At 39.8% G+C, this 23,312-nt stretch overlaps 1 protein-coding gene across 1 annotated transcript in view; it reads left to right on the forward strand.

Annotated features, from left to right (window-relative positions):
* The first annotated feature begins 2,738 nt into the window (after nucleotides 1–2,738).
* The window catches only part of LOC145771862 (WD repeat-containing protein 55-like), a 58,884-nt gene continuing 38,310 nt past the window's right edge, over nucleotides 2,739–23,312 (forward strand). Inside the window, exons 1-3 of the mRNA XM_082583607.1 lie at nucleotides 2,739–5,014; nucleotides 5,230–5,327; nucleotides 13,417–13,504. Coding sequence (XP_082439733.1) covers nucleotides 4,857–5,014; nucleotides 5,230–5,327; nucleotides 13,417–13,504 — 344 coding nt within the window. The 5' untranslated portion in view covers nucleotides 2,739–4,856. The remainder of the gene's footprint in view (nucleotides 5,015–5,229; nucleotides 5,328–13,416; nucleotides 13,505–23,312) is intronic.

Genomic DNA, 23,312 nt, shown 5'->3' on the forward strand with positions numbered 1-23,312 from the left:
CATGCACTGCTTGCGGTCTTTGAGGCAAGGACTCCCTAATAGGGTGGAGTGAAAAAATTTTTTTGTTTAAATCGAAAAAAACGGGGTTCTTAAATCCCGACAAATGACCTAAATTTTTAATAAGAATTGACTTTAGGGGGTTGCCCCCATTTTCCAGCCGGCAACCCCCCAATTTATGCGCGCGAGGGGGTAAAATTGTCTATCTCGGTAACCACTGGTCGTAGAGTCATGATATATAGCTCAAAAGCTGCCAAAACATCATGTTTCTATCTGTCCTAAGAAGAAAGTTTGCTCTATTTACAATACAAAACGAGTTATAGCCAAAAAACCAAAATATACACACATTTTTGTTAAAATTCAGTATTTTTTCTGACAAATTGTGATCTGTCATAAGTTTTTTGAAAAAAAAAATCTGATATGTTGCACAAGATATACTAACACACTGATAATACCGAAGATTGGGCCCATAATCCAAAAATATTCACAACACAGTCCTTTTAACATTAGTTCAAAACATCATAATGAAGCACTCACATTAAGCATAATGTTAATTGCAGCAGTGCAAAAATATCACAAGTGTTTGGTGATGAACTTCAAAGAACTCATATTCATTTTGCAAAAACAAGTTGCTTTGCCTGGTGTGACATGTTAGCGACATGGCCGAGCGGAACTGCTCGTGGTTTTCAATACTGCAGCGGCAAAGCACGAGTTTGATTACGGCTGGAGGCAGATTGTGTTTGACATATATTTGGGGGGCTGGAGACTCGAAGAGTGGTAAACTCATATCCCAGTCGCCCCCAAACTTAACGTTTTTTCATAATTTCGTTGATTTGTAATTCCTCAGTTGAAATATTTTAAGTGTGAGCTTTGCTAATCCTAAAAGGCTCTGTTTTTAAAATGACAATTCAGGCTTTCTGATGGCACAATAATCACAAAAAGAAATTGAATAGGTATGTCAATTGGATTAAAACGGCTTATTTAAAATGCATTTTTGTGTCAAATTTTTTCATCAGTTTACGAGACTTAACTTTTTGGCGAATGAGTCCATCTCGTCTTTCAAATCCTAAAACTTGTGCTGATGCTTCTGTTACGAGCTTCACATGTCGTTCCACTGTTTGATTGTGGCATGGATAAAACAAAATCAGAGGCTTCTCGCGGCATTCTTCCAACTCTGCATCGGTTAAGTGCTCAATTGCTGGAAAAAGTTGTTGATAAGGTTCAATATCAACTTACTCGTGGTTTGCCTTTGCTTCCAAGTTCAACTTTGGAACACAGAACAAACGAATTGGACTGCAGTGCAATGGGTTGGAACTGCTATGACTTTCAATGTCCATAAGTGAATTTGTTTCAGCGGCATGTTTGCGAATTGCAAGCACCTTGGTCACACCCTTATTTCGTATGTCTTCATTATCATCCCCCAACATTGCAATCAGAATATTTTCGGGCTGTGCGAAATAACCGTTTCTTGTCACCACATTCAAAGCAATTTCCCGAACGTTTTGGTCAGAAAAATTCAAAACTCGTTGAATCAAGTTGAAAAAGTTTATGGATCCATTTGTTATATGGTTGTTTAGCTTGATTTCAAACCAAGTTGGAAAATATACTTCAAGGCAAAAACGAACCAGAATCTCCAGGTTCAAAGGCGGTTCATCCACTGTCACATAATAACGTAAAATTCTGCATCCCAAAGTTAGCCATCTTGAATGCACAACTGGTCCAACCTCCAAATAAGCCAGATCATCATCAACGTTTCCTTCAATAATTGCCCAGCACATTTTATAAGCATAGAACTGGTCCGTACTTAAGTCATTCACAACTTCGGATGGGAGCTTTGGAAAGGCCAAAAGTGGTGGCGAGAGCTCTTTGAATTGAGTAACTGGCCAACAGGATACAGTTCCATGTAGTTTTTTCCAATTGGACCTGCAAATGTGTCTGGGCCACTTGTAGCACCATCGAGACCTGCAAACACATGTCCCAAAGGCAATTCATTAGTAGCCTATGTAGCAGACATATTATCCATTGAAATGGCTTATTCAGCAACTCTTCCAGGCCTCGAATGCATCCGTTGTGTTTTTCTGTCATTGATACAGTGCCATCAGTACCAACAACTGCCAGTTTATTTTGCAATTCTGTACCTTGTAATGAATTGAATAGATGTTGAGCTATGGTTCTGCCCTTGTCATCTTCAGGTGAAAAGTGGGTGAGGTATTAACTCCCCGGCTCGCCAACTGCAGTATAGTGTTCTTCCAATTGAACAGATCTGTAGTGCTTTTCGTTTGGACCTTGCACAACCGCTTGTGTTGTATCTTTACGTCCATCAAAGTATAGACCATTCACTATACTGAAATTTTGTTGCTCTTCGTGCCATAGTTCCTCCCTGCATCTTTCACATTCGGTATTATCAGTGTGTTACTATATCTTGTGCAACATATCAGATTCTTTTTTCAAAAAACTGATGACAGATCACAATTTGTCAGAAAAATGCTGAATTTTAACAAAAATGTGTGTATATTTTGGTTTTTTGGCTATAACTCATTTTGTATCGTAAATAGAGCAAACTTTCTTCTTAGGACAGATAGAAACATGATGTTTTGGCAGCTTTTGAGCTATATATCATGACTCTACGACCAGTGGTTACCGAGATAGGCAATTTAACCCCCTCGCGCGCATAAATTGGGGGGTTGCCGGCTGGAAAATGGGGGCAACCCCCTAAAGTCAATTTTTAATGAAGTTTTAGGTCATTTGTCGGGATTTAAGAACCCCGTTTTTTTCGATTTAAACAAAAAAAAATTTTCACTCCACCCTACTCCCTAACAGTTACTGGCGTAAAAGGTAGCTTAAACAAAGCAGCACCATCAGGAAGGTATTGCAACCCCCTTATGTGATGTAGCCTACTGTGGGATCTCCAGGTCGTTTTCCAGGTCTTATACTTTTCAGATAAATGGAATCCTTAGTCATCTTCATGAAATCAGTATGGTTGAGGTGCTTTACTATATAAGGCCTTGGATAAATTCTGGCAGCTTGCATCAGCAAGCTATAATCTCGATTCGTAAACAGTAAAACACATGGACGACAAGCTTTCTTCCTATCACACTATGAATACTGTCACATGCCATTTGTGTATGGCCAGCAACAAGGTACTTTTGAGAAATTTAACACCCTGCTTTTGAGCCAGAACTGTGTGTATAAATGTTTGCTAGAGTGTATTTCTATTTTGGTAACCACAGACGTCTCTCCGATTCACAAGCTCTTCAACATCTCGGTGATCGTTCAAATATTTATCGAAACGCTGGTACTGTAAAAGTGCGAACATTTCACTGCTAAGATCTCCTTCCGTTTCGTTCCAGATGTAGTAAGTACCCATCGCGAGTACTCACATTGTATATATAATGTATAGTTGTGGAGTTGCAATTTGGCAATTCTAAAATTTGAAAGTAAATCAAAGTTGAATTTTATTTTGCATGTTCAGTTGATGTTTACCAAGTAGTGACATGTTCCTGTGTTCTGCCATGGCAGGTAGTCATCGCCTGATCCAGCCTCCTAAAGAAGTCAGTCATGTCTGATTGACGAAACATTGGAATAAATGCAGATTATCACTTGAAACACATTGTGACAGTTTAGCTTAGTTGACACCAGGGGAATGTATCATGTTGTTGAATTAAATGCCTGGTGAACAGCTTCCGATTTTTATTTTTGTATAGTATGTTGTCATTTCAGTGACGACTAATGCTCTAAACAGTGCTCTTCAACCTTTTTTCTCGTGATATACCTTTGTGTAATTTTTCAAGAACTTTGTATATCTCACAAAGTACATTAATGCGTATATTTTGCATTTGACAAAATTCATCAAAAACTGTATTTGTGTAGAAGTTGAAGTTATGACAGAAAGATTTCTATCATTTTTGCTTTTTAACAAAGTTTGTATAACTTAGTGTTGTAGGTTACAGTCTTTCATTGAAAAATTTTGTCTCTTTTGAGGTGTCCCCGATTTCCCCCAAAGACTAGTAGGATAGCTTGTACAAGACGCTTTTCACCTCATACCTCTATTAACATTGGAATACATTAGTTTAACGGTTAACCAGTTGAGTGAACAGTGTGTCCACTTCGAAGTGTTGCATTAATTATTTTCTCAGTAATTGAGAGATACACCAAAACACTTTTTTTTTAAATCCAATGTTGAAAGTGCAAGCACCTCATGCAACTGATTCAGTTTATAAATATGATTGAGCCAGCAAAGCAAGCAAGAGTTTTGCAAAAAAGCGATGACAAATTGCTGTAATTTTTCAGTTTTGGAGATCCACATTGCACATAGCCAAGTGCTCCCCATGGATCCCCTAGTCCCCTACTGTATACAAGAAAAGTCTGATTTATTAATTTTTCTTGTGAAAAAATATTATTGAAAATCCAGTAGTAATATGTTTGTATACCCTTTTTAGTTGCATACCCAATTTATAATCTTGTACTGTATACTCTTGGGTATGCACTATACCCGGATGAAGAGCATGCTCTAAAATCATCATTTTATTCAATGAGTGATGGGCAACATTAAAATTGATGCAAATTTTAACGTTTTCTTAGCTTGACTTGCTTTTCTTGTATGTAGATAATTTTCCATAATATACAAAATAGTGACTTATTTGTGAGACTAATCCAATTTAATTAGTGTTCGACATGTGTGTGATAAACTTTCCGTCATTGATTCGGTTTGCATCATGTTGTTGGAGTGTATTGATATATCATTGAACTTGAACTGTTTAGTTGTTGCTCATCTTTCAAGAGATCAATTTCCTCTTGTTATCTGATTGTTTATTCTGTTACAAAGGTTAACATGCACTGTGTAAGATTAGTAAGGAGTTATGAGTGAATTAAAAGATTCCGATGACTATTCTTCAGAAGAAGATGAAATCCCACTTCCGTTGACCATTAAAAACACATCTGACTTTGTGGACTTGTCCTTTCATCCGCACTTGAATGAGTCACTTGCCACTTGTGACATGAACGGTTATTTCAGGATGTAAGTTGAAAACTTTTAGAAAACTTTGCGATAAGTATACATGTTTGTAAGAGAAGATTTTCTTGATTGAAGAGTTTTTACATGACAGCGAGCCCTGCATAATCCAAGATTTTCGTCATTTAAAAAGATTACTATTTTGCATTTTACTTCACATATAAATCCCTTGCAGTATTCTTTTGGAAGCTGTCTACCCAATCTTTTAAACATGTTTTCAGGTTCTCATGTAAGCCAGGCGAAGAGTGTTTGGAAACAGTGAAGGTCAGACTAACTAAAAGGCCAACACGATGTCTTGCGTTTTCCTCTGATGGTGAAGGTAGAAACTTGTGAATTATCTTTGTCAACTATCTCTTTATGATAAAAAAATACAGATACACAACTTTATGCCACGGTGTGAATGACGCAAGACCCAAATGTGGCAAAACGCAAATGATACAAGACTCGACTGACGCAAGACCTGAATGCTGCAATGCATGAATGATGCGAGATTTGATTATTTCGTACTAAAATTAGTTGTTCTTTTGAATACAGTAATAATTCCATTTGTCACGGTAGCAATTGTTATTTTTTAAACAAAGTTTTTTGCACTTAACAGCATAATTCATTTGTTGTTTTTTAAACTTAATGGACACCAGGCCTTAAAACCCGTGTTTTTTCCGGCAGCCTACCGAGAGCTCCTTCTCGGCGGCCAAATCTATGTGCTTGGATGCCAAAATACAAATAACGATAGCACAAGTATATAGAATTAAACTTGCAACAATGCCAAAATGATCACTTAATATTGTTGAAATCTGGGCGACGTCCAGATTTCAACGAAGAAAGCAGCAAGGTGGGCTTGACAAGAGTGGACGCATTAGACAGATCGATGTGGAGGCAGGGTGTGAAGGTGATTGGGGCACTTGGAGGTGAATCCGGCCACCCTCGATAACGGGGACATCACCGGATTAAAACTGGACTACTACTACGCTCATCAGGTCTAGATTTTTAGAAAATTGCGTTTGAAATTTTTGACAGCTTTATTGCTTTGAGATTGAGAATTGTGATGTCTTAAAAACCATTTAGCAGTTGAATTAAGTTTTCATGACAGCGCAACGACAACTTTGGACATAATAATGATCATTGTAAAAAATGAAAACTGAAATTGCTACCGTGGCAAATAAAATTACTACCGTATTAAAAACAACAATTAATTTTTGTAAAAATAACCAAGTCTCATCTTTATTTTGTTAAGTGCAAAAAACAATTTATATATTTATCACAGAAATTGAAGAGGTGTACCAGCAAACAACCTTTACATGGGTCCATGATACAAGAGAAGAATCCACAAAGGATACAAACTGATATGCATAAATCACTTTTTATAATTTATTCACTTTTTATATTTTTGTTTGTATAAAAAACAAAAATTGAAATTGCTATCATGACAAATGTAATTACTACCATATTCAAACGAACAATTAATTTTAGTACAAAATCATCAAATCTTGCATCACTCATGCATTGCGTCATTCAAGCCTTGCGTTATTCAGGTCTTGCATCATATGTGTGTTGACTGTTGTGGCCTAGGGATCATGTCCATTCATGTCTGCGTCACCCGGATTGCAGCATTAAGTCGTGTACTGAATAAATACAGTGAACACTCAATTTAACAGACATAGGAAGGACTTGTAGCTAGATGTTATTGAAAAATATTACCTTTGTACTTTTTTTTTTTTTACCTGTACCTTTGTAGTTTGTACTGATGTGTACATTCACCATATTGTTTTGCTTCGAAAGCGTTTGTTGAATTGTTGCAGTAGCGACTTAAAGATTTCTTTAACTGAGTCTTCAGCTTTTCTGTATTGTCTGCTTGAAATAATTTTCAAGAATGATGTTGCAATCATTGCAGCATGGAGCAATATTCTTCTGATTCTCAGAGGCTGGAGGAGAGTTTATGAAGAGAAAAAAGACAATGCAATTAAGCAGAGTATACAGAAATAAAGCTAAGCGAATGATTTCAAATGCAATGCATGAACAGGCACAAAAGATTAACAGGATGAAAGTAAAAGAAAAGATGAAATATAACTCGCATGGCAAGGACAAGGCAGGCGAACGTATCAAGCTTTCATCGAAATATTGCTTCGGATTTTTGCCTTGACGACCAAGGACGTGCTCATACGTTCAAGGTAAAACGGTCAACAATGTGAATGGTGACTGAAACAGTTTTCGCTTGGAAGACCGTTTTACCATGAACGTATGAGCACGTCCTTGGCCGTCATTGCAAAAATTCTAAGCAATATTTCGATGAAAGCTTGATATGTTTGCCTGCTTTTATTTGGTAGTAACACGTACAGCAGAAGCAACACTCAACTTTGTTTCTTTACATGAACCACGTATAGAGCTATGAAACCAAGCAATGCAAAATTAACATTACAATGGCGTAATTTACTTTTACCTACCCTTGGTTATAGAGAGGTGATGTGATGCTAAACGTGACTAGCAGCAGTTGGTTTGCTTGCAGATTGCCTTCCCTTCCTAAAACTAGTATTCTTCGGCTTCCCATGGCGGCACCCATGTCGTGCAGTAAAACGTTTTCTTCTAAAAATACACCATTTACAACTAGCAGCGTTTGCACAATGTTCAATTAATAACATCGCCAATATCAACTGTGTTAATACACTTTCAACCCCATTGACTCAAAGTAAGGTTAGTTGCTTTTGTGGAACATGAAAAATTGTCAAATCATTTCAAAATGTAGAGCTTAAGGAAAAAAAACTACATATGTTGAAAAATAATGGCTCTAGGCATGATGTGATCAGCTCTTAAATCATGGGTCTATTGCTTTAGGAGGCAAACCTGGACTATCCACAAAGAAATGCCGGATAATGTTTGCAACCCGTGTTTACAAGAACCAGAAACTCGTTTTTTAGGTATTTTTTACAACTTGAAACCCTGGTTACAAAAACATAGAAACTCGTGTATTTTTAGGAAAAGACTATAAAATGTTTTAATTTGCAATTTGGCTCGGTTGAATGCTATTCATACTGTTCTTTATTTGCTTACTGTTTCATCATAATATAACACTGGTCAACAGCAAATTTTAATCGAGCTCGTGATTGATTGATTCTAGAAGCATTTTGTGCGCTGATTTCAAAAATGTCTTTACTTTTTTCCTAGCACATCATGTTTTCTAGATATTCCAATTTTAAAATTTTGAAGACATGCCACATTTACAGGCAAGTAAAGCAGTTTTTTTATTCGCAAATTAAGTGTGACGTCATAATAAAACAATGATATAAACAATAAAACAATGATACGTCATAATCAAGCAAAGGGACAAAATAACTTATCCAAACTTGGAATCTGCTCGCCGGCCGGTTCCTCATGATGAAACCATGTCGCCACCTTTACCTCCACAGGGAGGCCTAGATTCCATTGAAAATGATGGTGATGACGTCGCTTCATTAAGCGAACTCTCATCAACAAGTTCTGAGTATCAAGAAGAAGAAGAAGGCAGGCCACAGTTATTTTCCCAGGAGCACCTCAATGATTTGATTAGAGACCTTGGTCTTTCAAAGCAAAAGTCAGAAATCCTTGCGTCAAGATTAAAAGAGCGAAATCTGGTTGAGGAAGGTGTTGCAGTGAGCCATTACGGAAAACAAAACAAAGACCTCACTGCTTTGTTTAAAGTTGATGGCCCCTGTGCTTTTGTCATGATATGAAGAACTTTTTCACAAATTGGGAGAAGTTCACAATCCTCATGAGTGGCGAGTTTTCATTGATTTCTCGAAAAGAAGTCTGAAAGCTGTTCTTTTACATAACGGAAATGAAAAGCCATCCATTCCCATAGCACACTCGGTGCACCTAAAGGAATCTTATGAAAACATCGAAATTCTTCTCAATGCTATTAATTACAGGGATTATGAGTGGAGTATTTGTGGAGACCTGAAAATGATTGGAATCTTAATGGGGATGCAAGGGGGATTTACAAAGTACTGTTGTTTCTTGTGTCTGTGGGATAGTCGCGCTACTACTGAGCACTACCAGAAAAAGGATTGGCCAACAAGAAGCTCCTACAATCCTGGATGAGAAAGTGTCCAAAATGTCCCGCTAGTTAATCCTGACAAAATTCTTTTGCTGCCGTTACATATCAAACTCGGCTTGATGAAGAATTTTGTGAAAGCAATGGGCAAATCAAATTCAAACGGTTTTCTGTACCTCTGTTATAAGAAATTTCCAAAACTAAATCATGCATAGCTTAAAGAAGGAATATTTGTTGGTCCACAGATTCGAGAAGTTTTAAAAGATACTGACTTTGAAAAATCACTCACTTCATCAGAATGTCGAGCATGGCAATCCTTTAAATGGTTATGCTTTAACTTTTTGGGAAATTTCAAGGCTGTTTCCTTCAGAAAAGGTCTTGAAAGGTTGCTCTCAACTTACAATGACATGGGCTGCCGCATGTCCCTCAAGATTCATTTTCTTCATTCCCACCTGGACTTTTTCCCTGAGAACCTTGGTGCAGTAAGTGATGAACAAGGTGAAAGGTTTCACCAACATATCCAAAGCATGAAAGCACGCTATCAAGGGTTCTGGAACGAAAGGATGATGGGTGATTACTGTTGAATGCTGCATCGCGATGATCCAACATGTACACCTATGCCCAGCGATTTTAATGCAGCAATGTCTAAGTGTCATTGCAACATTTTAAACACTATCTTTGGTATCATGCTGAACGTTTTTCTTGTGTTTTTGTAATATAATACAGGGAGCTTAAAAACCTGACACTTCAGTATTGTGCTAGCTCAAGTATTTAGTACCTCAGACAAGGTTTAAGAGGCATTTTTTGCACTCTAGTGTCTAGTATGCATACATATGCAACTAAATAGTGTTGAATCTGTGAAAGCAATGCACAAATCTGAAACACTCTGCTCTCTGAAGCTAATCTAAATTTGAAAATTGTAGCGACAAAATCGGTATTTGAACGCAATATTGACGTTTCTGGTCAAAATTTTTCAGACCAATAACTTTAAAACCTGATGTGCTAGAGCGAAACTAGCGCCAGATTTGAAATCAGCAGCAAATTGTGGCAAATCAGCAGCAAAATCAGCAGCAAGAAAAGTTACTCCCATTCTCGATTAAAAATTTTTTTCAAATTTTGTTAACCTGTGTAATCATTGCAACACGGTTGTTGCAAAAGAAAAAACTTTGGCGCTTTTGTGCCTGTTCCCTTGCACTTTCACTCTGCACTTACATCATACATGCTATTGCTCGGTGGCACTTTGCACATACATGCAAATAATATTCGCTCACTGTCCATGCTTTCACTTTTTGCATGTGTGACGTAGGTGCAGAGCAGGTGTAAGATAGGGGCACAGAGACACGTGCAGCACCTTGACAAAGAGCGTCGGTGCGTGACGTAAGCGTAAACTTGGAGTGCGGGGAGACAGGCACATAAACGCCAAAACTTTAAGCAGTTTATTTCTATTTCGTCATAGACAGGCCAACAAACTGTAAAACTTGATTATACAGGGTGATCAAGCCAAGTGTAGACAAATATTTCTTGAAATAACAGTACATCTAAACCGGAAAAAAATTACACATGTGAAGAAAAATGCAAAGAAAAGTATAAATAAACAAAATGTACTCTTATTTTTCATTCGTACTCCCTTTGCTTTCACCAAACGCATATGTCTGTTGTGCACTTGACTGCATGAGGCACGCAGCCACCAGTTCTTTGAACAGACAAAAAGTTATTCATTATCCAGGGCTCCAGGCTGTGCATAATCATCAGAATGACCGTATTTATGCAAAGAATAAAGAAGTTATCCCACTGAATGAAAGGCTGATGTTCCGGAGACAGAAACCAGCCCCTGGGATGGTTTGGGGTGGGTTAACTTCAAGTGGTGAAGAAAATCCCCTCTTCATTGAAGGGGAGTAAAAATTAATCAACATGTTTATTTGAAAATGTTGAGGGAGAAATTGATTCCCTGGATCAATGCAACATTTGGAGAAGACGAAATAACTCTGCAACAAGATGGGGCTAGATCCCACACAGCAAATCTTGTCCAGGACTGGTGTAAGGAGAATATGGAAGAGTTTTGGCCAAAGGAATTATGGCTTCCATCCTCTCCTGATTTAAACCCAATGGACTTCGCAATATGGAGTATCTTGGAGAGTGAAGTCTGTTCTTCAAATCATTCAAGTGTTACAGCTCTGAAGGCAAAATTGCGCACTTGTTGGGAAAAAATATCATCAGACACCATACGCAGTCAAGTGCACAACGGACTAAGGCGTTTGGTGAAGGCAAAGGGAAGATATATTGAAAAATAAGAGTACATTTTGTTTATTTATACTTTTCTTTGTATTTTTCTTTATATGCGTAAATTTTTTCCTGTTTGGATGTACAGTGCCGGCAAAAAAAATCTTTACATTCAGTCGGCAAAAAAAAACTTTACATGTAAAATCTGCACAAGTTCTTAGCTTACTGTTCCCGCCAAAAGCATTGTGTCACAAAAACGCTTATAGTTACATCATTAGCTACTCTCTGGCAACACTTCATCGTAAAGCCATTGCTCTGCGTTCCTAGTCATGGACTTTTAAATACTAGAATCTGGACAGGACACGAAGCTGTAATTTCGAGCAACGCTGTACAAGGTGAGGCCTGCATTGCTTAATGGAGTTTTCGTCACCTTCTATAAACAAAAAAGAAAAAAGCGAGTCGGCGAAAAACCTCGTGCAGATGTGTGTGTAATCAAATAGGGTAATAACGCGTTGCAAACATAAACAATTAATTGCGCGTGTTCGCAACGCGCACAAAAGTCAACTCGAGGCAGAGTTTTGTACAGCAGGGTTGCCAATTTGGCTTTTTTGAAGCCAGATTTTGAGAATCTGGCTGTTTTTAAACTCCCTAGGCTTCTTTTTTTTTTAATAAACAAGTCAGAAAAATTAGGCTTTTTTTATGTTTTATCAATTTTTTGTCAAATTAATAAAAAGCCAACATAATTTTGGCTTTTTTGGCTTAATGTTTCCTTTCCCGATTTTTTTTTAGAAAAAAATTTAGTCAGCGTCAATCAGAGCAGTAATTTCTACCTTATATTTGGTTGTACAGTAGTATTCGACTGAATGTCGTTTTGAAGCCGAAACTAGAAAATTTTCTAGTTGCTTGTCTTTTCATTAACTATGTTTCTCTATTGTCGCTGAAGTCAAAGTTCGGTGGGACACTATTTGGTTGTGCACTTTTTATATGTGTATGTTTAATGAATACTAATTGGCTTTTTCAGGTATTTTCTTCTGGCTTTTTTTGTGACTAGGTCTGGCTTTTTTTTGGTGAAGACAGGTTGGCAACCCTGTTGTAAAGTTATAGTTAAAACAACTAAATTAGTTACAACAATGACAGAACAACTAACTGTAAGACTCAGTTGTTCGGTTTGAAGACAGTTAACCGTGAAAAAGCCTGCTTTTCAGCGTTTGATATTATGGGAATTTAATGCAACAAGCATAGACCGGAATGCAGCTGTAAGTAGGTTAACTTTGAAGTAACAACAGTCAACACTGAGCAGTTGAAGCAATGGAAATATTTTTTTGTTTCTATTGATTAATCGAGCCTCTGCTCCACATTTTTATTCGAATTTTACGAGAGCCAAATTATCCTTAAATAGTTCGACTCTCTTCCTCGTGGTAGACCACAATTTTATCCGCTCTGCCTACTGGCAGACCGGATATAAGAGTCAAAGTACCTGCGCCGAGGACGCGTGAAGGAGACGTGGGCGTCGCCCGGCGGTCAATTACTGCCGGCTCCAGCGTCCACATGCAACGGGTCGCCCGGCCCGTTGCAGGTCATCTTTCTGGGCTATGCAGAAAGAGCCTGTCTCCCTGGCCCGATCCGCCATTGTAAATTTGTGGACAGGTCATGTAACATTTTCGATCACACTCTCCCTCCACAGGTACCTCGACTCCCCAGCCTGGCCCCCGCGACCTAAGCTGGTGCACTTACCCCTCCAGGTGCATCGTCACCTCTAAATCACGCCGCTCCCTGCCGCCGCGGGAATGGCAGGCCGGTTTCCTAAAGTCTTCGACCTGGCTATGTTTGTTTGTGCTCTCTCGCCGTGTCAATCCTTTGTACCCGTGCGCTGTTGATGCGAATAAAACAGTTGAACACAAAACACATACGGTGCGATACTGACAAGCCCAGCCTCTTGGGCGAAACACGGTGTCTATCGCTGTCAATTCTCGTTTAAATGGCTAGCGTGGAAGCTACACCGTTATGGCTAGCGAATCGCCAGAGGTTTTGGAATGTACTGCATCTTTATAGCAGGGTAAACTTGGAGTTTTAGTTAATATATATATACAAAAGTAAGTTTTTTAATTTATTTTTTGTTATTCAAATACTTGTTTTATCACATTTGTAAACCGTGTTTTGTTAGATATTCTGGTGTTGACGAAAGATCACATTCTGCAAATAATCTGCTCTTTGACCGGATCTACCAAACGTTTGATCAATCCTGTCCACAGGTACCTTTTAGAATTTAAAATATTAATGAACCATAGACAAATAAAAACTAACAATTACAAGCTTTATCGGCCATACTCATGTTAGCCCTTATCAAGTAACCAACTCACTGATCTACATACACTAAATTGAGAAAAAAAATGCACAAGAATGAAACAGCAAGGCAGATAAGAGGCAAAATCACATGACGCTTAATTACGCAAGGAAAAAACACATCACATGACGCAAAATTAAGTAAAGACATTTAGCAGGTAGTGACGCCTGCGGAAAATAACTGCCTATTGAGACGAGGATTGCAGGATTTTGTGAGGAAAGCCTCGTGAATTTTAGAATCAAATTCAGTGAACAGGCCTCGAAACAACTTTTTTTTTCCGGCGGCCAAACGTGTCCGACTGAAGCAAGCTGTTTGGCGGCCAAGCACATGGCGGCCATCGGAACTTCGACACGCATCAACATACAATTTTCGAAATTAGCACATTTTTACTTCGGCAGAAACGTTGCCGAGGCCAAACGACAAAAGTTGAAATTGCCTCAGCAATTGATGTGAACATTTGTTACGAAAAAATTCTAACAAAACATGTAAAACGAAAAGAGAAAAATATACTAGAGTAATCTATCACGACCGCACTGTTTGATTTATTGTGATGTAATAATACCAAAAGTAGCGATAAAGCGAGCGACAAGATACGCACGTCGCACGCTGTTACAGTAATTCACGTTAAATAACTCACGGGGGAAAAAGTAAGTTAATTTTGGGTTGCTTCAACGTTCGAGTCAGAACAAATCAATTTAATTTTCCCGGCCGGTTATATTGCATAACAACAATGCCCAATAAAAAAATTACGTTTGTTTTACATCAATTCGACATCTAACAACGTTGAATTATCATAAAATAACGTTAATTGCTCAACCAGGCACTGGTAACAAATTAATAGCTCCCTGCGGGAAGATTGCCTCGATTTACGTATCATCATCATTTTCAGCCTGTGAGTGTGAGAACCCACTGCAGAGCGTTAGCCTTTCCCTTAGCGATTTAAGTATACACTAACATAATTTTACTGCAAACAACACAAACTCTGTTTGATATAGAACTAGCTGTCAAAATCGGAATCATCAGATGCTATATCGGAGCACGAGGTTGTCGCATCATCAATGGAAACAGACACATCAAGAGGCTCATCACTTGGCTGTAAATCCACACCGTCTTCGCCACTCGCAATAAAACGTCCACGTTTTGCGGCTTTCGGGTTTTGATACCAATCCACACACCTCTTTCTTTTTCGTAGAGCTTCATCAGGGTGTTGACTAAGGAACAAATCTATGGCTGTGCCATAACGGCTGGGAGGAATGTCTAACCCTAACCTTACAAGCGCTCGTGTGGCCTCGGCATTTTTATTGCCGACGTAAATGCGCCATTCATGCATCTGCGTTGGGCGTTGGCAATTGCCGACGCTAATCTCGAAGCAAGCCTCGAATTTCGTTTTTGTTGACGGCGGACAAACGTGTCCAGTCTGAGCAGCTATCTCGGCGGACAAATTAAGTCTCACCGCGGACACACCAGTTTTAGCGTCGATCGTCATGCTTAATTACTTTATCTTGATAATTCTTCACCATTTGAGAACTATAGCTACAGTTTAGAAGGCTTTTTAAAATTTCAGCAAAGTCACTGACTCTGAAAAGCTTTCATCAGAACAACGACGTGCGCTTGAAGAGTCAAAGCGCCGTGTAACTGCTTAATATGCCGCATAATTGATTAACTTCCACCGAATGAGGTCGTGTGGCTTCTTGCGTCACAATGCTCTGGGCACAAGTCGAAAAACTTCTACACTAACGCTACTATTTTCTGTTGTGCAAAGTTAATGTCATCAATGGTTGAAGTACCAAAAAAATCAAAAGTTTTCCTGCTTGAATGGAAGCTAAGGGATACAGTATTCACATTTTCTAGATGCGCGGAAATTATATATTTGCAACAAATTGTTCGTGCTATGCAATGACGATTTGTATCGCTATTTCTCGGCGGACAAATATGACCGATCTAGATGGTACTTCCCGCGGACATCACATGTTGTGACGGCGGACATGACCGCCGTGTCCGCCGTGAATTTCGAGGCCTGCGAAGACTGAATATATCGCATCAATAAAATGTATTGTGATGTCACTTGCATCCTGCTTATCGTCAGAGATCAGCTGCTTGGTCAATCAATAATGCTAACAATTCAAGCATAGACAGGGTATTAGTGATTTATCGGGTACTTGACTGCTTTCTAATTCTTTGTGATTATAAGTGGCAAAGTACTTTATTCACAAGGCCGCTTGCGTAAAATTTTCTTGGAACTTCATGGCGGAAAAATGCGGCCAACGGAAGGGCGAGACTCAGCGGACAAAATGTCGGTTTTTATAGGTTAATTGCGGCCATGGCCGCCTTCAGTTTCGAGGCCTGATAAATCATCTACGCACAATTCTCTAAAAGACTCCAAAAATGGTTCATTGCTTGAACAAGTTTGATAATCGAGTATATGATCTTTAATGGCTTTTTTTTCTGTTTGTCGTTGTCGTCGTGTGAGCCTCCGGGGCCGAGGGTCTATCTTTTCACCACCCCAGATTCACGATGTTCCCGGACTACACTGGAAGGCTACTAGAGAGCAGCCAGTCTTTGGTTTCATCATCCATGACACGCAGACCTTCCACTCCGTTAGGTGGCTTGAAGATGGAACAGTCATTGATGATGTGGTCTGCGGTCTGTTCCTCAGAGATGTTTTGTACATCAGCTTCGTTGATCAGAAGCTGAGCGGCTGGCACAAATGGGTGTCTTGATTTCAGTCGGCAGGGGTGCTCGTTTGGGAGAGCAGAAATCATGTGGTGAAGAAGGTGGTTAGGCTCCAGTGTCCGTCGACCGAGGGACAGAGTGTTTTTTTTGCGATGAAGCTCAGCGTGTTGGATGCCAGCGAGAATGGGGAGATTGTCCAATGGTGTGGGACGCAGGCATCCGGTCACTGTGCGCAGGGCGCTGTTTATGGCAATGAGCACTGCGGCACCATACTGGTGCACAGTACTCTGCTGAAGAGTAGACAAGGGCTAAGGCTGCTATACGCAAAGTGTCAGCCCTCGCCCACCAGCTAGAGCCTGCCAGGCGCTTGAGTAGCGCAGCGTGGGATGTGAGTTTCTTGCTCAGTGACACCAAATGGTGGCGGTATGTGAGCGACGTGTAGCTCACGATCAGCTTCCCGATTGTGGAGGTGGAAAGCTGCTGCCACAGTTTTGGTTTTGCTGAGTTTCAGTCGCCAGTTCTGGAGATGAGCTGAGAGAATTTTCATGTCCTGGCTCAAGGTGTCTTCTAGATTTTCCCACGACTTTGTGGAGTGGAGAATTACCAGGCGTCCATGTAAGCGTATTTTGCAGAGACCGTAGTTGGCAGGTCGTGGGTGTAGATGTTGAAAAGAAGTGGAGCCAGGACCGATCCCTGTGGGATGCCGGTTTTCAGGCATCTCAGTCTGCTTCGCCGTGAGCTACCGGTGGTGAGGGTGAAGCTTCGATTCCTGACAAGAGTATCATAAGAGTATCATAAGAGTATCATATGAACCATATGTCGGTCAGGAAGCAGGCGAAGCAGCTTGCAAGTAAGGCCGCGATGCCATATGGTGTCATAGGCAGCTGTGAGATCTAGAAAGACAGTGCCGGCCTTCTTTTTCGCCTCAAAGCAATCCTCGATGTCTTGGGTCAAGAGTGTGACCTGATCTACAGTGGATTTTCCGCGCTGAAACCCAGCTTGCTCTTTTGGAAGAAGCGGGTCGATGATTGGGTTGACGCGGGCATAGGTCAGTCTTTCGAGGATCTTGAAAGGAACACAGAGGAGGGATATCGGACGATAACTCCTTGGGTCATCTGGTGGCTTGTGAGTCTTAGGGATCGCAACTACTAAAGCTCTTCTCCAGATTTTTGGGATTGTGAGGTGGTGCAGGTTAGAAGAGAGGAATTTACGTAACCAGGACTTTAGGGCCTGGCCAGTAAGGCGATTCGAAATTTCAAAAATTATGAAAAATCAAAATTTAACCTATCAATCAAGCAACCTTTAATCTTTCCTAACACTAATTCAAAGCAAATTTTTTTGTGTTTTGCATAACTTTAAACATTGAGGCGATTTTATGATCAGGCGATTGTAACAAGGACAGAGTTGCCAGAAACTAATTGTTCTAAGAATTTAACTGTGCAAAATTGTAAAAACAGAAAAATTTGGAAACCCTAAAGAGCTAAATTGCAATAAGAACCAGTGTAATGGCTATTTTTTCTTCAAAAGCAGGTTCAGCGTCTTCTGCGCAATCTTTTACGATCACTCTGGCAGCCCTGCTGTTATTCAGTCAGCAACAAATGTGGCTTATTCAATATTCAACTCTATATCAAGAGTATAATCTCGATCGTCTTAAATCGTCAATCATCTGCTTTGTTGTAGGACTGCAGTAAACACTAACATACAACAACCTCATGCATAATTTATGGACGTAGTAACAACTACAAATTAAAAATCACATGGAAATGCACGACTTGAACGTTTACCTATAAAATATGTGCCCAGAAAATTGCAATATTGAACCACATCAACAGAAAAAGCAATCAGAACGATATAACAGTGCTCACTAGCAAATATTAAATCGTGGTCATAGCAACAAAGTCGGATTTTGTATTTGCTTTTGGAGTGACTCTCCTTGAAGCTAGTCTAGCTCGAATAAAGCCATCCCGTCGTTGGTAGCCAGCCACACTTCCGCAGGCGTTAGTCACTTCCCGGATAAGGCGCTCCACAACCTGAGTATGACAAGGGAAATGTGCGCATTCAAACTTCGTATTCTTTAAATTCTTTAATTAGTCCAAGGTCAAGTGAGACGTTAATACGGACTCTGTAGGTGTGGTATCCTCCCAATTAATTAACGAGAACAGTGAGTCGGCATTCCAGTTTAATTTTGGAGGTATGAATGTGCGGATGGAAACATCACCAGTGTTGTTGCCCTTAAGAATATCTTCTAAAATTCTCACAGCAAAAGATCGAACAGCAGGGTCGTCATTGCTTACCATCGCTAGAAGGAGGCTCTTACTGTGAGCATGCCACGACTTTATATAAGGAGCAAAAAATTCCCGAGTATCCGCAGGAAGAAGATGTAGCAGCTGGACCTGACAGAGAACATGAAATGGGGCATGGTGAATGTATGGCTTGCTTTTTATCTCAAAACACAGTGGAGCATAATTAGTGGCAATAAATGCTACCAACTTCTGGAGAGCATCAACAAACTGCAGAGCATGCTTTGACATGTAAAGCCGACATAATCGACATGCGAGTGTAAGCCATCATGAATGAGAAATTGGACCGGGCTTCAAATGCTTCAAGCTGTCTAAAATTTTTCCACCTAGAATTGATGTCACAGAAAGAAGAAGATATCTTTGATCTGTGGAAAGATCAAAGATAATCTCAGGTGGTACTTGTAATTTTGGGCCTTCAATTGGCAGAAATTTTGCATCCCATTCAAGGTCTTCAACATGCGGTAGAATTTTTCCGATCGGCCCTTTGAAGGAAGCACTTCCAGAAGTTGCTCCATCAAGCTTTTGGAATAAATGTCGCAATGGGAGCTCATTGGTGTGCAACATGCATATATTCCATTGGAGACGGTGGCCAATGTGTCGTTCACACCTGGCAATTATTCCATTATTTTTTCCAGTATTAACAGCAGTGGAGTCTGCTCCTACAACCAACCAGTTGTCGATGAGGTATTTCTCCTTTAAAAAATTTGTTATTTCAACAACTGTGGGTTCTGCAGCTTTCCCAAAAGGTGTGACATGTCCAATGTATTGGCCTCCCGGTTCTCCAACTAAAACTATGTGCTCTTGCTTTATTTGTTTCTGCTTAAAAACCCCATCCTCTTCTTCTACAGTAAGAGTTTCAATCTCCTTCCCATCGAAGAAGATGCCCTGTAACTTTTCCTCTCCTCTTTTCTCTCGATCTACTTCTGTTTCTCTCTTGCGAACCTTTTCCACTTCCCTCCGGATCTTGCTTTGGTCTACTATCATTGAAGGGTCGTCTGGTGAAATAAATCCGACATCAATAAGTGTAGCATTTACCAAAGCAGCAGCTTCTCTTTGAATTGTACCCCATCGCATTACTTCCCTTGCGACTGTTGGAAGTGGTAATCGCATTTGATGTCCTGGAAAAAATATGGTTTATTAATTATTGTAATAAGGAGGAATCTGTTTGTGGTATATGATGTACATAAATTATGTTATTTCTAAAAGATAAACCAGAACTAGCATCTGCAATTTGAATAAAACTTGATTGAAAACTCAATAATAAAACAAACAATTTATTTTCTTAAAAGGAATGTGAGTCTTTTATGAATTATTAAGAGCAACAGGACTTTTACTGGATGTCGTACTTGTCTGAAATCAGTTCCTTGCTAAGCTTTAAAAGAAAAACACATCAAAAGCGTTTGCAATAGTATGTATAAGTACCCCCACCTGTGGTCGCTTTGTACGTTACATTGTTGTCTTCGGATGAGCCAGGCACAGCTTCTTCCAGTGAAGAATCGTTTGCTTCCGGAATTGTTGCAGCAAACTGCTCTTTCCTCCAGTAAGTTTCTTCCATCTTTTGGGACTTCTTAGCAGCAGCAAACTCATCCAGACGGTACTGTTCCACACTCTTGATTAAAAATAATTATTGTAAAAAATATCATTAAAATAGTCCAACAACTAATGTTAATTAATAGCCAAGTTGAAAGAAAGCAGTTTAATGCAACAGCAAAGAATTCTAAAATGCATGTTCTGTCTTACCTTTTTGTGAGCAATCCTTTGAAGAGTTTTAGTTGTCTTTTTGTCAAGTGTTCCAATTTGGTATTGAGGTGCTGTTGCTCCACGATTACGTTGGGAGAGGAAAAATTTCAGTTCTGCCTTCGGAATGTGGTCTTCTTTAGGACAACTGCACGTGATATGAGCTCCCCATTCTCACGAATCTCCACAAATGGATTTATCACAAACAGATATCAAGCAACGGCATTTTAGAATTTCGAAAACTTTATCCAGTTTCTCATCAAAGGTGTTTCGTTTTGGACCATGAGATTTACTTCGTTGAAAATATAGTTGCTGATTATAAGATTTTTTTATTCTATTGGCAATCGAACATTTTGAAGCAAGGGAAAGGGATGAATTCACACGATGGTAGATGATAATGACATCATTGGCGATCTTCGTGAAGAGTGAAAAATTAACTCTGTTTCCAGATTCCTGAAAAAATATTTATTAGGATTGTCATATCTCTGAAAAGAAGTGACTAATAATTCTAATCATTGCTTCTTTAAAAAAAAGTTTAATAAACCTACAGCCTAGGTTTTGGAAAAAAGTTTGGTTGTTTGCTAGACCTGTTTTCTGTTCTTGACTTGTTTAAATTCTTGTTTTAACAAACTAATTACTTACAGTGTAAGTACTAAGGAGGCCTACATATAAAAGTAGTCAATTCAGTCATGACTCGTGACACCCCAAAGGCAAAACAAAATCTATTAATTTTTTTTTAATTTCAATATTACCTTCAACAAACCACAAAATGCGAGGACATCTCGGAGCGATGGTAGGTCTGCAGTCGGGAGTTCTTTCGAGGGTCCAATGACAGAGCTTTCAGCGCTTCTAATTGTCTTCGTAGAAGTTTTAGGCATTATCTTACTGATACAACAGTCTACAATTATTTAAGCGTTATTAACTGAAAAGATAGTTGAAGAGTATGGTATCGTTATAGTTTTGTGATCTTATGACTACGGTACATACAAGCTGTGAAGTAGACTAGAACTCAACAGAACTTTTTCTAACACTGATTTAATTTCAAATATTGAAATTCCTAGGCCTTGTACTTCATTTAATCTGTAACAAACTCTACATTTTATACAATTTGTCATCGTGATTCAGTAATGTTTTAGCACCGAGCAGAAATTAGGCTACATCAAAGGTCAAAGCAATCACCTGCAAAAACCCTAATATTCTCGAATGACAACCGCTTCGAGTTTCTCGGGAAAGCTAGGCTACATAACAACTATTTAAGTTTTAAACACATAGTAGCCTTAATGTTATTCACTAACCTAGAATTGCACTGTAGCAAACATTTCAGCTGAAAACTGCTTCTTGTCTGATTTTCTGGAGCTTACTCCCAATCGTTAAATCACTCATTGTGTCGTCACAGACAACGTTTCCATGGAACTGCGCAATCACAGAGCGCTATTTGGATCACGTGATTCAGGCGCTACGCATTCAAGTTTGGTGAATCGCCTTATCAAAAGTTGTAAATACCTAATCTTTAAACGCTTCATTGTTTAAAGTTAGAGCGTTTTATTACAAAATATTTTACAGGATCCCCATATGCTCTACATATTGCGACAATCCATGAGCGATAGGTGAAATTTTGAAATTTGATTTTCGAATCGCCTTAATGGCCAGCATGGAGCACAAGCTCAGGGCAGATCTTATCTGGCCCTGGAGACTTGTGTGGTTTCACTAGACGAAGGGCGGTGGTGAATTCTTGTGGAGTGAAGTCTCCAGAGATTGTTTCTTCTCCCTGAGATGTTTCCACTTGCCACAGGGCAGATACTTCTTTGGCAGCAAGGCGGGATGCCTTGCGGTTCTTTGTCTTGTAGACCCCGTTCAACACTAGCTGGGAAGCGATTGCATTAGCAGAAACGGGGCACTGATGAGGGAGTTTGCTGAGCGCTCAATGAGGTTGTTGATGATGCTCCATGCTTTGTGGCTTGAATGTGAGAAGTCGATGGTTTGGACAGCTTCGTTCCATCACTCAAGCTGCTTTGTGTCCAGCCACTCAAGTAGTCTGGTGGTGGCGGTGTTAGAAGCAGCACTATAGCACTATTAGCGATAGAGAGCTTCACACTCAGAGTCCCAGCATGGTGTATAGCTGGTTTGATGGCCACGTGGTATTGTGGCCTTTACCGCAGTTATTATGGCATTGCAGAAGTCCTGGTATGCCTCGTCTGCGTTGCATGTTTCAGTCGATGGTAACTTTGCAGCAGCCTCATTGATCAGGAGGCTGTATTGATTCCAATCGGCTTTTTTGAAATTCCATTGCTTCACCGGTGAACTTGGGACAAAAGCCACAAGTTTTGGAGCAATGATGAGGGACAGCCGGTGTTGGGACCGCGGAACTTCTCAAGCACACGTCTGTCTGGAAGAGAGCTGTCGACACTCGCAAAGACCAAGTCAGGATTTGCCCTGTTCCCCAGCGGCCTGAGTGGAAACTGGCTGGTTCCTTTGGATTGAATAGGAGGGCAAGATGGTTTGTAGAGGCCCAGTCAGCCAGCAATTCTCCGTCGCTGCTTGTGTTGCTGTAGCCCCAGTCGATGTGCTGGCAGTTGAAATCGCCAGCGTAGAGACTGGGGGAGGGGAACGTTGGAAGGGATGGTGGTAACATTCGCGAGGGTGGGGGCTTGTAGATGTTGATGATGTTGTAGTCTGAGATACAAATGCACACCCACTCAATCTTGGCATGAGTTGGAGATTGGTCGACAAAGGTCCACTTCAGGCTCTCATGTACAATTCCACAAACGTGGCAATGCCGTGCTTCCTGCTTAAGGTAGACCCGGCTAGTAGGCTGGCGCAAAATCTCAAAAAAAAAATTTTTTCTGTTAAATCTTTCGTCAGTTTGTAATAACGTTCCTTTTGGTAAATGTATCTCCTACACCAAATTCCACAAAAAAATATTAACGTTTGACCCTGGTTCACCTGGTTTGAAATTTTTCAAAATATCGAGTTTTCGCTTATCCCTGAAACAGCTCACTCGCTATC

Source organism: Aplidium turbinatum, chromosome 6, assembly GCF_918807975.1.
Source record: "Aplidium turbinatum chromosome 6, kaAplTurb1.1, whole genome shotgun sequence".
In the NCBI taxonomy this organism is placed as follows: domain Eukaryota; kingdom Metazoa; phylum Chordata; class Ascidiacea; order Aplousobranchia; family Polyclinidae; genus Aplidium; species Aplidium turbinatum.